The 15,620-nt window shown below is 51.4% G+C and overlaps 1 protein-coding gene across 14 annotated transcripts; it reads right to left on the minus strand.

Moving 5' to 3' along the window:
* Positions 1–32: 32 nt before the first annotated feature.
* Positions 33–15,386, minus strand: Ube2l6 (ubiquitin conjugating enzyme E2 L6). Of its 14 annotated transcripts, none has more exons than XM_060390347.1 (6): positions 14,978–15,319; positions 11,102–11,197; positions 6,607–6,702; positions 5,031–5,129; positions 4,654–4,840; positions 33–668 (listed from the first exon to the last, which is right to left on the minus strand). In XM_060390347.1, the coding sequence occupies exons 1-6, from the start codon at positions 15,002–15,004 to the stop codon at positions 481–483; spliced, it is 693 nt and encodes a 230-aa protein (XP_060246330.1). In that variant the 5' UTR covers positions 15,005–15,319; the 3' UTR covers positions 33–480. The 14 variants fall into 14 exon arrangements, with proteins under 14 accessions (XP_060246330.1, XP_060246331.1, XP_021498564.1 ...); XM_060390348.1 differs by having other exon boundaries at positions 6,634–6,702; positions 14,978–15,316; XM_021642889.2 differs by having other exon boundaries at positions 6,661–6,702; positions 14,978–15,312.
* Between the last annotated feature and the right edge of the window lie 234 nt (positions 15,387–15,620).

Genomic DNA, 15,620 nt, shown 5'->3' on the forward strand with positions numbered 1-15,620 from the left:
GACAGCAAACAATTGAGAAGCATAAAGTCTGATTTCTGGACGGAGGGCAGTTAGACTCTTTATTTTGAGATTCGCCAGCAGAAAATGAAATGTTTAACACGTAAATATGGGCATGCCTCTCCTAAGTGTGGTTGATTCTGATCACTCAGCAGCGAATGTGGCACCTTTGTGGACTCTGCCATCCGGGGACGGTCCTGCCCCCCTCACCCACCCCTCCAGGCCTGGGTTCTATTTTCTGCCAGTTGCCCTGGCCTAAGTTGGAGAACTGGAAAGCAAGCAAACCTGAAACTGTGCAGACCTAACTTCCCCGGAGCCACCAAGGATGTGGGGATGGCACATCTACAGCCATGAGCCGGGGGAGGAGCACGCTCCACACAGGCCCAGCCCGCCCCTCCACACACACTGGGGGCCATATCAGCAGCTCCAAAGGAGAACTTGAGCCTCCAAAGGCCTCCGCCACCACACTGTGGTATCAGCCCACTAAGCGGAAGATCCGGGCAGAGAGGCCTCAGAACCACAGGAGGGTCGGTCCACTCCGAACTGAAGCGTGAACTCCTCCGCCTTCTTCCAGAACTGCTCGGGGTTCTGAGTCAGGAGGTCAGCAAGCTCCAAACGCACGGGCTCGTCCAGGTTCGGTCTGCTCACGAGAACGTTGAGGGCCTCCAAGACTGCAGGGAGACGGAGAAGGGCATCAGGAGAACCATGGGAGGAGGTAGGGGCAACCCATCCCCAGACTCCCCTGAAGCTCACAGTCATCCCCAGGTACCCCAGGAGGGTTTCATCACTTAGAATGGCTCCACAGATAACGACACTCCAAGCCCTGACTCACAGATCAGCCCTTCTCTTACGCTATGACGCAGGCTTCCCTTGGCCTGGGCTCCTCCACCTCCCATGTGCTAGGACTGCCACACCTGACTCAGTTTCCACACAACTCTTCTCCATGCTTCAAAGAGGCTTCATGCTTCACGAGATAAGTGAGATTCCTGATCCTCACTCTCCCTCCTTTCCCCTTTATTTAGTCTTCTCTCTCACACAGTACATCCAGAGTACAGCCTCGTCTCCCTCCCCTCCACCCAGACACCTCCTTCCCTCCTGCCAGATCCGCCACTCCTCCCTTTCTCTTCAGAAAAGAGCAGGCCTCCCAGGAAGGCCTGAGCACAGCAACTGAGCACAACATAACAAGACGCAATAAGACCAGGCACAAACATCACATCAAGGCTGGACACGGAGACCCGGGAGGAGGAAAATGGTCCCAAGAGCAGGCAAAAGAGTCAGAGACACACCCATTCCAACTGTTAGGAGTCGCCTGAAACCCTGAGCTAAACGACCACAGCATATCCGCAGAGGACCTACTGCAGACCCTTGCAGGCTCCATGACTGCCACTGCAGTCTCCGAGAGCCCCTGGGAGCCCGGTTGATTCTGTGGGCCGTGTTCTCCCGGTGTCCTCGCCCCTCTGGCTCCTACAGCTCTTCCCCCTCTTCTTCGGGGCTCCCTGAGTTCTGCCTAATACCTGGCTGTGGGTCTCTGCATCTGCTCCCATCTGCTGCCGGAGGAAAGCTCCCTGATAGTGATCGGGCTGAACACTGGTCTGTGAGCCTTCCACTCTTGGTAAGAGGCACTCTGGTTTTCTGTTTTATTTTAGGATTGTGTGTGTGTGTGTGTGTGTGTGTGTGTGTCCACCAAGATGTGTGCAGATGTGCTTGGAGGCCGGAAGGGGATGCTGGATGCCCTAGAGCTGGAGTTAAATGAAGGGAGTTGTGACCAATGTGGGACCAAGGTGGGAGCCAGGAACTGACCTCCTGACCTCAGCAAGAGCAACGATGATTGTTAACTGATGTGCCATCTCTCAAACACCCTGGTTTTCTGTTAGATTGGAATAAAAACAAAACAAAACAAAAAAAACCCACAAAACTTTTATTTGGGGTAAAGGGGTTCTGAACAAAAGCCTGAAAAGCTCTCCTGCCTCGGCAGCTTTACCCTTTCTCAGCTGCTTCTGGGAGCTCAGGGAGGTGGCACCGAACCCTCTAGGTAGTGAACAAATGTCTGTGCCCTCACTTACAGCTAGAGAGAGGCTCACGGGGCCCCAGGGCTCACCCTCGCTCCACCCCTGTCTGTGCCCTCACTTACAGCTAGAGAGAGGCTCACGGGGCCCCAGGGCCCACCCTCGGTCCACCCCTGTCTGTGCCCTCACTTACAGCGCTAGAGAGAGGCTCACAGGGCCCCAGGGCTCACCCTCGGTCCACCCCTGTCTGTGCCCTCACTTACAGCTAGAGAGAGGCTCACGGGGCCCCAGGGCTCACCCTCGCTCCACCCCTGTCTGTGCCCTCACTTACAGCGCTAGAGAGAGGCTCACAGGGCCCCAGGGCTCACCCTCGGTCCACCCCTGTCTGTGCCCTCACTTACAGCGCTAGAGAGAGGCTCACGGGGCCCCAGGGCTCACCCTCCGTCCACCCCTTGTGTCTCCGCCACCCCAAGGATCCTTGTTCCCCTAGATTAAGAAGACTCTTGAGCAGGCCAGACACAGTCTGTCGAGTCCACAGACTTCAGAGCTTTACTGTCTGTCACCGTCCACGGTTTACATGTTATTTACGTTTAAATTCATGAAAGTTCAATACAGCGAGGAATTCAGTTCCAAGCTGGAAAGATGGCTCAGAGGTTAAGAGAACCAGCTGCTCTTCCAAAGGTCCTGAGTTCAATTCCCAGCAACCACATGGTGGCTCACAACCATCTATAATGAGATGTGGTGCCCTCTGCTGGTGTGCAGGTGTACATGCAGACAGAACACTGTATACATAATAAATAAATCTTTAAAAAGAACTCAGTTCCAAGCCAGGCATGGTGGCATAAGCTTTTAAACCCAGCGCTCAGGGAGACAGAGGCAGGCAGATGGATCACTGTGAGTTCAAGGCCAGCCTGGTCTACAAAGTGAGTCCAAGACAGCCAAGCCTACACAGAGAAACCCTGTCTTGAAAAGATAAAAAAAAAAAAGTTTAGTCCTTTCAGGGATATCCTGATCATGTGGTTCTCAAGCATGGGTTTTGCAGATGATGAAAAAACCACGACCAACTTGTGGAGGAAAGGGTCTCCTTCAGCTGACAGCTCTGGAGGCACGCTCCATCACTGAGGGAAGTCAGGGCAGGAACTGGAGCCATCCACAGAGGAGCACTGCTTGCTGGCCTGCTCCCCACAGGCTGCTCCACCTGCTTTCTTATACACCCAGGACCAGCTGCCCGGGGTGGTCCCACCCACAGCGGGCTGGGCCTTCCACATCAATCTTCAAGCCAGAAAATGCCAGACAGACGTCACCTATAGGCCAATCCTATGGAGGCAATTTCTCAATTAAGAAGAGTCCCTCTTCTGAAATGATTCTAGCTGTGTCAAGCTAATGTAAAACTAACCGAGACACCACACCTGCTGGATTCAGCCAAGCTCTGACCTCCGACCTGTAGGTCCCTGTTCACCTTTCCTAAGCTTCAGTGTCTCTGTTTATTCAACCAAGCTAACGGCTAATGGTAACACCATCTCATAGGGTGAGGCGATCCTTCCCTCTGAAGCCAAGCGCTCTCTCTCTCTCTCTCTCTCTCTGACACACACACGAACCATATCTAAGTTCCCCAAATGCCTGAAAGAATATGCCAAACATCTAGTGTCATCTCAGGAAGCATCCCTCCATCCAACAGGAGGCTCACCTCGACTCACATTTTCATCACCTCTGATTTATTTATTCTTAAAATGCATTTACTGGGGATGGGTAGAGAGCTCATCAGTTAAGAGCACTGGTTGCTCTTCTAGAGGACCTGCATTTGATTCCTAGCCTCCAAACGGCACCTCACAAGCGCCTGTGACTCCAGTCCCAGGGTTCCAACACCCTCTTCTGGACTTCACAGGCACAAGACATGAACATGGCGCACAGACATACATGCAGAAAATACTTCCATATTAACTTAATCAACACATGTTTAAAATTTTATTTATATGCTTAAAATTGTTTACGTGTGAGTATTTTGCCTGTGTGCACAGTGTGCATGCAGCACCCAGGAAAGCCAGAAGAAGGCACTGGGTCTCCTAGAACTGGAATTTCAGATCACTTTGAGCCACTGCCTGAGTGCTGGAAAGGAGTCCAGGTCCTCTGCAAAAGCACAAAAGCAGCAAGAGGTATTAACCTCAGTCATCACTCCAGCACCTATATATTTTTGACACAGGTCTAATGTAGCCCAGGCAGGACTCACACTTGTTATGTCAGTGAGGATGACCTGTTTAGTTTATCATTTGTATGTATGTGTGTGTGTGTGTGTGTGTCCTCATGGAGAGGACAGAGACAACTCTTTGAGTTGGCTCAATCCTTCCACTGCAGGATCTTTCCATCAAACCCAGGGTAGCAAGCCTTCTTCCCAGATCAATCATCCTGCCCTTGAACTTCTGACCCTCCTACTTCCACTTCCCAAGTGCTGAGACCCCCAGTGTGGATCATCACACCCAGTTCATGTGGTGCACGTGACTGAACCTGAGACCTTAAGTGCACAAGGCGAGCACTGAGTTCCGCTCCCTTCCCTAGCTCTTTCCTTTAAGTCTTTAACTCAGTTTGAGCCCACTACATCCCATCCGATAGCCCCACCCACAGCAGCCCTTCCTCCGGACCAGGCCCACCCTACCTTGATAGGCCTTGGTATAAGGCTTCCAATTCTCCCTGCTGATGAGGGGCAGGCACACCAGCCCGTCCTCTCCGACGTTGGGGTGGTAGATCTTGGTAATGAATTTTAAAGTGGGAGGCTTAAGTGGATACTCCCTGGGGAAATCAATTTGCAGTCTGAAGGCCTTGAGTCCATAGGGAAGTTGGTCCTGATCAAAGAGAAGAGGCTGAGCTTTGTTCTGACTGAACAACTCCCTGAAAGATAGCTTTCCTCCAAAAGCTTTGATCTGGCCTTCCCTCCCTTTCCCATCCCAGGGTCCCAGGGGTCCTCTGCTCTACTCCCAGGAAGATATAAGCATTTAGCAATTGCCTTAGGAATTAGAGAAAGGGTGGACTCACACAAGAGCACTGGCCTGCCCGGCAGGAAAGTCTGACCCTAGGCTTTGCCCTGTTGCCATGAGTAAGCCACATCTCACCCCTGAACCTCAGTTTCCTAATCTGAAAAACAGAAACGCAGAAAATCACAGACAGCCCTGGTTAAGCTTGGTGGGTCACAACACAAAACAAACAGATATGTGAGAAAGAGATGTGTAAGAAAGAGAGGAGGCAGGCTTGAGAGAAGCCAGTGTGGGGATAATGTCGGCATGAGACTGTCTACAAAGTTACTAATTAAAACTGGTGCAGATACTATGGGACACCAGAAAGCGGTTCTCTAGAAATTAAAACATGATCCATTAATTCCACTGTGGGATTTATTCCTCAAAAGAGAAATTTAAGATGCACTTTACGTGTATGAACGCCTGCGTGAGCGTACTGCACCGCGCACCTGTGGAAGTCAGGCGATGGCTCCCTGGGACTGGGGTTACTATGGTCATGAGCCAGGCGCTGGCAACTGAACTCAGGTCCTCTGCAAGAGCAACCAGCACTCTTAACCACGGCGCCATCTCTCCAGTGTTCCTCAGAGGATTTTGTTTTGGTTTGATTTTTTATTTGTTTTGTTTTTATTTTTATTTTTGTTGTTGTTTTTCTGGACTCACTTTGCAGACCAGGCTGGCCTTGAACTCACAGAGATCCACCTGCCTCTGCCTCCCTGAGTGCTGGGATCACAGGTGTGCACCACCATGCCTGGTCCACACAACAAAAGTTAATGTAACCACTCAGAGAAATGGTCGCCTAGTCCTAAACTCTACAGTCTCAGTGAACTTCTGCCCAGTCAGGATAGCCATTCTGAAGCCATGCAGCTTCCCTTGGGTTTTGTTCTGCTTCTTTTCTTTAATTATTCTCTCATCCTGACCACAGACTCCCCCAGCCCCAAAGCATCACCACCAGCCTCCTCTCTCCCCCAGATGCACTGCTCCTGTCTCCTTCAGAGAAGAACAGGCTTCCCAGTAACATCAACCAATTAGGGTCGTACGCTTTCACTTTCAATTACATTTTTATGGGCTTGTTCACCCTACATGAACAAGGAAAACTACAGCAACGAAGCCATCAGTTTCAGTATTCTCTTCCTGCATCTGCCCACACTCGTCACCCAGCGTCACCCTTCCTCGTCTCCCTCGTAAGTGTGACACTGTGCCCCCCCTCACAGCTGTTTGCATGTGTGCATCGAAGTCTAGATTTGCATGTGAGAGAAAACACACAATATTTTTGAGTGGCCCCACTTAATATTACACGTTCCAAGTCCGTCCATTTCCTTGATAGTTTCATGGCTGCATTTCTCTACGCAGCTGAAGACAATTAATAAAATAAGACACATGTGTACAAAGAAACATCATTTATCCTTAAGAAGGAATGAAGTCTAACCTTGCCGCAACCTGGATGAGCCATGAAGACATCACAGTAAGTGAAATAAGCCAGACAAGAACTGACATATGCTGTGTGACAGATTCAATACCTGGGTGCTGTGTGACAGATTCAATACCTGGGTGCTGTGTGACAGATTCAATACCTGGGTGCTGTGTGACAGATTCAATACCTGGGTACTGTGTGACCGATTCAATACCTGGGTGCTGTGTGACAGATTCAATACCTGGGTGCTGTGTGACAGATTCAATACCTGGGTGCTCAGATCCTAGAAATACAAGACAGGAAAGTGCTCATCAGGTGCTGGAGGAACGGAGAAATGAATGAAATGTAGACAGAGTTTGAAATACAGGTTGAAAAGTTCTAGGAATGGAGGGGAAAATGACCACATAATGTACCTAATGCCACTGAACTCTATTTCATTGTAAATTGTGTCTTTTATTCTTGAGATTATAATATAATTACAAAATTCCTCTTTTCCTGGTCCTCCTTCCAAACTCTCCCGTCTATGTACATACATACCTATTTCTAAATATAAACGTTCGGTCTGGGTAGTGTCCCTCATCTGTGTGTTTTCAGGGCTAACCGTTTAGTACTGAATAACCAGTTGTGTTCCCCTGGGGAGACTGTATCTCCCACCGTCAGAATTCCGTGGTTGCCTGATTTCATTGTGCAGGGTTGAGGCATCTTGGGCTTTTCCCAGGCCCCATTGGCATGTCTGTTGTTGTGTCTGGTGAGCTCATGCAAAGCGTTACAGGTGCAGCTTCTGATGTTACTGGAGACAGAGTCTCATAGCGAGCTCCCAACCCTCTGCCTGTTCCAACCCTTTTGTTCCCTCTTCTGAAATTTCCGTGAGCCTTAGATGCTTTGTAGAGATCCACTGGCACTGGGTACCACTGAACTCTTTAAAGATGGCAAACATAATTATTTTACAATAATATCTAAACACAGGCAAAACAGACATATACATAAGTTAAAATAAATTTTTAAAAAAGTAGACGTAAAGGTACATGCCTATAATCCCAGCATTTGGAAGGCAAAGGGGGAGGGCTGCTGCCTGAGCTACAAAGCAAATTCAAGCCAGCCTGGACTATACAGCAAAACTCAGCCACCAAACAAAAACCACACAGTTGGGGGCTGCAGTAAACAAGGGTTTCGCCAAATGCCAGCACAAGAAGACTTCAGATCAAGGGACCTGAAGATTCTCCAGGGCACCTACCCTGGGCCACGTGCGACTAGGGGTGGCACCTTAGTCAGCCTGGGACTAGTTAGCAGGGATTTAAAGGCCCTGAAGTGCCCTGCACGGGGGTCTTGGCTCTTTCGACCACTAATACCATCTCTTAGGCAGTAACTGGATCTCTCTGTTTCCTAGCAGGTACTGTAGATATCTTCATAGGGCTTAGATGAGAAACACATGCTTGTTTACTTCAAAGGCTTAGACCAGGGCACGGCAGCATGCACATGTATGTGCCGGCCATGACTGACAGGTAGGAAAGCCATGTAACTCGGTGCCTCCATCTTCAGCTAAGGACACTGTCGGTCCGTGTGCACATGTGCTGTCCAGGCCACGGTGAGTGTGCTGGAGTGGAAATGCAGTGTTTGACTTCACAACCCACATACGACCCTACTCCATGCTCTCTGGAGACAGCCCAGGGGCTGGTAAGGGCTGAGCGAACGTGGACAGAGCTCTGGATCAGTTCCCAGCACCTCGTGAGACGGGGTGTGGTGGGACACACCTGTAATCACAGGCGTGGGAGGTAGATGGGAAATTCAGTGTCTTTCTCAGCTATATAGGAGACCAGCCTGCGATACAGGAAAGCCTGTAAGGAAGAAGAGGAAAGCAAGGCAGAGGGGACACGAGAGTCCTCCCAGCAGGGCTCAGGGTCCCTCAGGCTGGCGCCAAAGCTCCACAGTTGAAAAGACACGGCAGGCAGCTAGAACCACAGCGTGGCCGAGCGGAGTACAGTGCTGTGTCCTGTTCTATCTGTGCTGGGAGCGGGAGTGCACCCAGGGCCTACGCATGCTAGACACATCTACCACTCCTGAGCCCTCCTCAGCCCAGAGTCAAAGTTCTGAGCGCCTCTCCCTACCAGATGGCAAAATGGAAACTCGGCCTGCTGCGTGGTGGAGATACGCAGGGAGCAACTCCCGGGCAGATAAAGGAAACGCCCAGCTCGTGGTCCTCATACACAGAGAAGCCTGGGCCTTTGGGGCAGACACAGGGAGAAGCAGGACTCTCAGGGCAAAACTGGGTGTCTGTGCCTCCTGTGTCTACAGGCTCCTTTTTGCTGAGCTAAAAGGGATTAACAGTGGGTGAAGGCTCCAGGCAGCTGAAGTCCAGGCCCGCTTCAGGCTCCTTCGAGCTTCTCCCATCTTTAAGGAAGGTGGGTCAGAAGTATTTCCCACTGCATCTCATGTTAGCGGGAAGACTGCTGCTGCTTTCCACATTCTGGGTTATATATATATTAAAAAAAATTTTTTTGATTGGAAGTTATCCATGCACTGGTCAAGACAAAAGATTCAAACTGGGCGTGTAGCATGTGTGCCCTGGGTTCAAATCTTAGCACCCCAAGCAAAACAAGAAAGAGAAAAACTTGAAAGCCCAAGGCAGGAGAACTGCTATGAGCTCAAGGCTAGCCTGGGCTACAGAGAGCCTGTCTCACACGAAGGAGGAGAGAAAGGAAAAGAATGGGCCCAGGAGACCAGCTCGGTCAGCACAGTGTTCACCTTGAGACCTCACCTGGCTCCCTCAAACGCCTGCATAAGAAAAAGCTGGACAAGGTGACACAGCTTGGTAATCCTGATGCTGGGAAGTATGGACAGGCGGATCCCTGGGGGCTGGCTGCTTAGCCTGCCTGTCTACTTAGAAAGTTCCAGGATAAAGTCTAAAAACCACCACCAACAAAATGGACAGCACTCAGGATGACCTCCAGATCAACAGAGGCAAACACAGAGGAGAAGGGACAAAGGGGGGCAGTGTCTAAAGCCAGGCCTTCCTTTTTCTGCCCTGCAGCCTTATTCTGTGTAACCAAGGCCACGTTCCTAGTTCTCCACATCCTCATCTGTTCAGGAAATGTCTTCTCAAGGTGGGCGAGGTCCTCAGGTCCACGGTCCTCCAGCCGTGTCCTTCAGACGGAGATCCATCCGTTGATGGATCTGCACAGCACTGGGTGACCCAGCACAGCTGAAGCGGCAAGCAGGCCCCAAGGATTAATATATAAGTTGAGGCTCTGCCTTTCTGGGGCAGAAGGCTTGCTTACCGGCAAGGTCCCTGTGGGCTCTCCTTCCCTGTGGGCCGGCTACTTCCTTCACCACAGGTCCTAGGCACCTCTAGGTCCCAGCACATTTCCTCCAGCCTCCTGACTGGCTGGGAAGGTTTTAGCACTCCTGCCTGAGGAGCCAACCATAGAGGTCCTCTGATTTCACAGTCTCTCCCAAGCACGGCCTTTGCTAGTTTTCCTGTGACAACCCTCTTTCTTCTGATTTCCTCCTTCACTGTCATCATCCCCAAACTGGTCTCCTTGGAGACATAAGCAGGACCCTTCTTCCTGGTATCTTCGTCCTCTAGCTCAGAGCAGAGGTCCTCACAGCCAGCACACCCACTGAGCTGCTCCACACCAGGGCTAGAGGACCCTGACGGGACTCAGCTGTTGGCCTAGACTACGGATTTGTGGAAAGAGAAGGTAAGACCACAGCACGGGGAGTACAGAACCTAAATGACCATCAGTTTGTTCTAACAGCAACAAGGCTGCGGTTTTGTTCTATCTTTCTTCTAGCTAGGCAGTGCGGTACATGCCTTTAAGACCAGCCTTTGGAGGCTAGAGGGAGGTGTATCTCTGAGTTCAAGGCCAGCCTAATCTACAGAGAGAATTCCAGGACTACACAGAGAAACCCTCTATCAACAAAAACAAAAAAGCAGAAACAACAACAACAACAAAAATTTAATAGGTGTTATTTATCAAGCTGGATCATGACTCTGTATCAAAATAAAAAACAAGACAAGACAAGACGGTCTCATTCTGTCAAAAACTGTTACCTAGGCATGGCAGCACATGTTCTTAATCCCAGAACTCAGGAGGCAGCACTCTAGAGTTCAAGACCAGCCTGGTCTGCAGACCAGGAAAGGCTACTCAAAAAGGTGGCTGAAGAGATGCCTCAGAGGTTAAGAGCACTGGCTGCTCTTCCTAGAGGTCCTGAGTTCAAATCCCAACAACCACATGGTGAGATCTGGTGCCCTCTTCTGGCATGCAGGTGAACATGGTATACATAATAAATCTTGAAAAGAAAGTGTGAAGTGTGTGTGGGTTTTGCTACCTCATTTTGGGAGGCAGGATCTCTCACTGGCCTGAAGTCACCCAGTGAACTTGGCTGCCTGCTCTGACTCCTCAGCTTCAGCTTTTCACCTGGGCACGGAGGGCTTAGCTCCAGTCCTCATGTTCACCAACTGACCTCCTTTTGAGTCTGCGAGTCTTCTGTGGTGTTTGAGAAGGGTGTCCTCCTAAGTTGCCAAAATTTCTGCTGTGTTCAGTAGTCTGACTGGACTTAGAAGCACTTGGTCTAGGGACAGAGCTTTTTCCACACTCACCACAGCCTCCAGGAAGAGCTCCAAGGCCCGGCCCTCCCTGCCCATGCTAGCATAAGTCAGCCACTGGTCCTCGAACACTCACGGGCAGCAGGAGCGTGCGCCACTCCAGCACGTTGGCGTCATCGCTGGACAGGTGCCGCAGGTACGGCGGAAGCTGCTTCGAAAGCTCCTCCAGCTCCTGTAGGGGTCACACCAGGGAGCATGAGTGCTCACAACCTCGGCCCCCACCCACAGCCCCACAGCAAGCCAAAGAGGCGCCCTGAGAGCAGAAAGGGACGCTCAGCACCCCCACTTAGAGCACTTAGCTGGTGAGGCACCGTGCTGAGTGATAAATCATTTACCTGACTCCAGCCTCAGCACAACTCTTAGCCCCAGGGCAAGAGTTAGCCAATCTCAAATATTCCATCAAATATTAAGAACTTTGGGGGTAAGTAAGTTCTCCTAGGAACTCTTTTGCTCTCTGAAAGCAAGGTCCTCTATCCTCTTGCCGTCTTTCTAGCAAGTCACTGGGTCCTATTCCTCCCTCTCTCTTCAGAAATTGCGTTTCGGCACAGTACACTCGGGCAGGAGGGACGGCAAGGGCGTCATTCATCCATTCCCCTCCGCCGAAGCACACCACCGTGGGTTTTTAAGGACTGACCCAGGCTGCCCCATGAGAAACTTCACAGCACACACAGCGCCCAGGGAAGAGCAGTGACTTGCTCCTCAGAAACAAACGGGGCCCACCTCCCGAGAGCACCTAACTGATCATCTGCTGGGCCCTGACTAAGACAGGGTGCAGCCCTCCAGAGCGTCTTTGGAGCAATGAGGAAACAAATTCGAGGACATGAATAGTGCGAATGGACACACAGTCAGGAAGGAGGGGGTGGGAATGCTCAACAGAGGTCGTGTGCTGTGAGATGGGCCTTGAAGTGTGGGTAGGAGCCCAGCAGGCCCAAACACAGAGCACTGAGGCGGAGGGCACAGACAGGACAGGATGGGCCGGTGTCCCGTGGAAGAGTAATAGCACAGGAAAGGGGCTTCTGGCCAAGCACATCTGGGGAAGCCGAGCTAAACAGCTTCTTCACTGCACAACAACCACAAGTTTTGGTTATTGCAGTGCTGAAGACGACACCAAGGGCCCTGAGCATGCTACGTGGTACCACTGGCCCACACCGCCAACACACCCAGAGTCAGTATGCCATGGCGCATCCGACCAAGGGCTCCTCCACGGGGCTCCAGAGCCTCTCGTTTTGAGAAGGGGGCCGTTTGTTTAAAAACATTCACACAGTCAAGGCAGCTCAGTAAGTAGACATAAACTAGGGGGTCTCATCCGGGAACGTGGTTACCCACCAGGGGGCATTTGCCGGGATCTAGAAACTTTTTTTCATTGTCACAAATGGGGCGAGTGCTGCCAACAATTCAGCGTGTAAAGTCTAGAAATACTGATGAAACATCCTACAAAGAATTATCTGGTCCCAAACGTCAACAGAGGTAAGGTTGAGAAACACTTGTGTAAACACTGGCAAAGAGAACGTTCCAGTCAGCCTTCACTGCTGTAAACCACCTGACCTCTCCCTCCCAATCAAGGAACGCCCCTTCAGTCTCTCAAGCTGTCTCCATGTCTAGTCACACCATGCTTCCTGTGCTTCTGCCTAGAGCAATGACCCTCCCCTGTGCTGCCCAGCCACAAGCACCCTCAGCTTGGGCAAGAACAAAGGCTTAGGTGAGAACACAGAGGCTGAACAGGCACTTTCTGGGCTGGAGATGAAGCTCAGCTGGGTGACTGTTTGCCTAGCCCGAGTGAAGCCCTGGGTTCAGTCCCCAGCACTGCATAAAACGTGATAACGTGCTGCATGTCTCTGATCAGGACTTAGGAGATGGAAGCAGAAGAGTCAAGAAATTAAAAGTTGGGCTGGTGAGATGGCTCAGTAGTTAGTATCTCTTTTTGTTGCTCTTCTGGAGGAGCTGGGCTCCATTCCCAGCACTCACATGGTGACTGCCAGCTGGCCCCAGTTCCAGGGGATCTGAAGCTCTCTTTCGCCTCTGCTAGCACCAGGCATGCAAGTGGTTCACATACATGTAGGAAGGACACCCATACACATAAAATAAAATTAAACAATTTAGAAAGAAATGAATGGCCATTCTCTGCTACCTATCAAGTTTAAGGCCAACCCGAACAACACAAAATCATAACTTAAAAATAAACAAAAACAAACAACAAGAACAAAAACCCAGACTGGAGAGACGGCTCAGAGGTTAAGAGCACTGGCTGTTCTTCCAAAGGTCCTGAGTTCGATTCCCAGCAACCACATGGTGACTCGCAACCATCTGTAATGAGATCTGGTGCCCTCTTCTGGCCTGCTGGCACACATACAGGGGGATGTATGTATGAATGGTAAATAAATAAATCTTAAAAAAAAAAAAAAAAAAAAACAAACAGCAGCAACAATAAACCAGAAGGGGAATTTTCTCTCTTACCACTGGGAATTTTTTATGTCTCTCGGTGAACTCGGCCTGAATTTCCCCTGACTGCTGAAATCCAAGCTAGGCCCACACAGCTCCTCCTAAAGCTCATAAGTCACCTGACTTAGAGGAACTGAAAGTGAGGACCAAGAGGCCATAAAAGCCTGTTAGGACCTCATCGGGGCTCACTTTCCAGTTCCATCACTCCTGGCCACTGGTGGTCAGCAGAGTGGCTTTCCTGGTGTCTGTTTCCTCCTTATCTCAGAGTTCTTGTAAGACTTAGATAACGTAAACCGCCTGGCACTCAGGACTCGGGAGCAGTAAGAGCCGGGCTGCCTTAGGTTGGGATGTGTCCCTCTGTCCACTTTTGCACCAGCCGAAAACCATCAAAGTTTAGCTCTGGGTTGGGCCTACTTCGGATTTCTCCACCATAAAGAATTTTCTTTTTGGAAGCTGAGGACAGCAACCACCCTCCTGTCTCCTGAGACAGTCTTCCCCTCAGTTCTGCAGACTGGGGAGGGGGGTGCGGAGGGACTTTTGGGGAGACTCAAAGCCTGGGAGTGCATTTCTCCTCCACGATCTCCAGTCGTGGCTCCATTCCGCCCTCCAGACATTCTAAGGGAAACCGTCCCCCTCCATTCTTCCAGTTAATGTTCAAACAGTGACTGAGATAGAAATGAACACTCAAGGGGGACAAGACTTTTGTTCCTTTTCTGCCCCCTGCCGCCTGGCACTGGGCTAGAATAAAGCACGCATTTAGCATCTGTCTCGGGGCTGCGTGCAAATAGCCTCCTGAGAGCATGAGTTGGTACTTCTTCTTCCAGGGGCTAGTCTGCACACTTCCTTTCCAGGGTCCGCCGGTCCCCACCGCAGGGCAAGCTAGGTATCAAACTACCGGTCCACCCTCTAGGTAGAGCAACAGACCCCTTCCTGGGCCTTTAGTAAATTTCCAGGCCATGCTGAGGGGGCGCACACCTTTAATCCCAGCATTTAGGAAGGCAGAGGCAGGCGCACTTCCAGCCAAGTCTACAGAGTGCGTTCCGGGACAGCCAGAGCTACACAGAGAAACCCTGTCTTGAAAAAAAAAAAAAAAAAAAACCAAAAAACGGCAGAATCGAAACTGAAACCATTATGACTCAGGAAGCTGGTGACACCTCTATCTTGTGTGTCCCCAGCCCAGCCCACAAATTCCAGTCTCTTGGCCTTCCTGCCTACCTCTCTGTGTGTGTGTCTCTCTCTCTGTCCCTCTCTCCCTTTCTCTCTGTGTCTCTCCTTGTCTCTGTCTCTCTCTATTGTCTCTCTATCTCTGTTTCTGTCTTCTCTCTCTCTCTCTCTCTCTCTCTCTCTCTTTCACACACACACACACACACACACACACACACCGACTCCTCCCACTCCTTTATTGGGATGCCTGGGTTTCAACCAGCCCTGGTACTCAAATTAACAAAAGTGCCCAGCGGTCAGCCGGGGAGTAGGGCATGGCGGGAGGGGCAGGAGGAAAGCGTGGGCTTACCTTGGCCACCCGCTTGCTGGCGGTCATCTCTGTTGGGACCTCGGGTGGAAAGGCCGGGCAGCAGGCGCCCGCGGGAGCTGGCCCACGGAGCCGCAGCAGTGAGCCCCGCCCACGCTGCACTCCACCCCCAGGGACTCGGGCGACCTGCCCCGCGCAAACCTGCCCGGCGGCGCTGAGACTACCGTGGAGCACACCGCCTCGCTTGGTTCCTGCGTCCCGCGGGCGGGGTCCGTGGCGCAGGAGCTGGGATGGGGCTCCTCCCCAGCCTCTGTCAGCCCCCACGCCCAGAACACAGTCCAAGCGCGGAGTGCAGGGCTCTCTCTGCAACCTCCGCAATGGGACGACCAGCCTAACCCCACCTCTGAAGGGACTGAGCCTCAGAGTCCTGGGCCAAGTCACTTTGCCTTTGTGGTCCAGTGCCCCATCCTGCCAGCGAGTTGGGGACAGTGTAGACTGTGCCCTCCGAGGACCGCTCCCTTAGCTGTGTGCGAGCCTTGGTACAGAGCAGCAGTTGGGCGGAGGCGCAGGGATGGATGCTTCCTTTGGGGTGTAGGTTCCTGGCGCTGACCCGGTCGCCTTTTAGTTGAGATGTCCTTTACCTAGAAGGTGTCTGCTGTGTGGCGATTGGGAAATCGACAGGTTG

The sequence above is a fragment of the Meriones unguiculatus genome, chromosome 8 (assembly GCF_030254825.1).
Source record: "Meriones unguiculatus strain TT.TT164.6M chromosome 8, Bangor_MerUng_6.1, whole genome shotgun sequence".
In the NCBI taxonomy this organism is placed as follows: Eukaryota; Metazoa; Chordata; class Mammalia; order Rodentia; family Muridae; genus Meriones; species Meriones unguiculatus.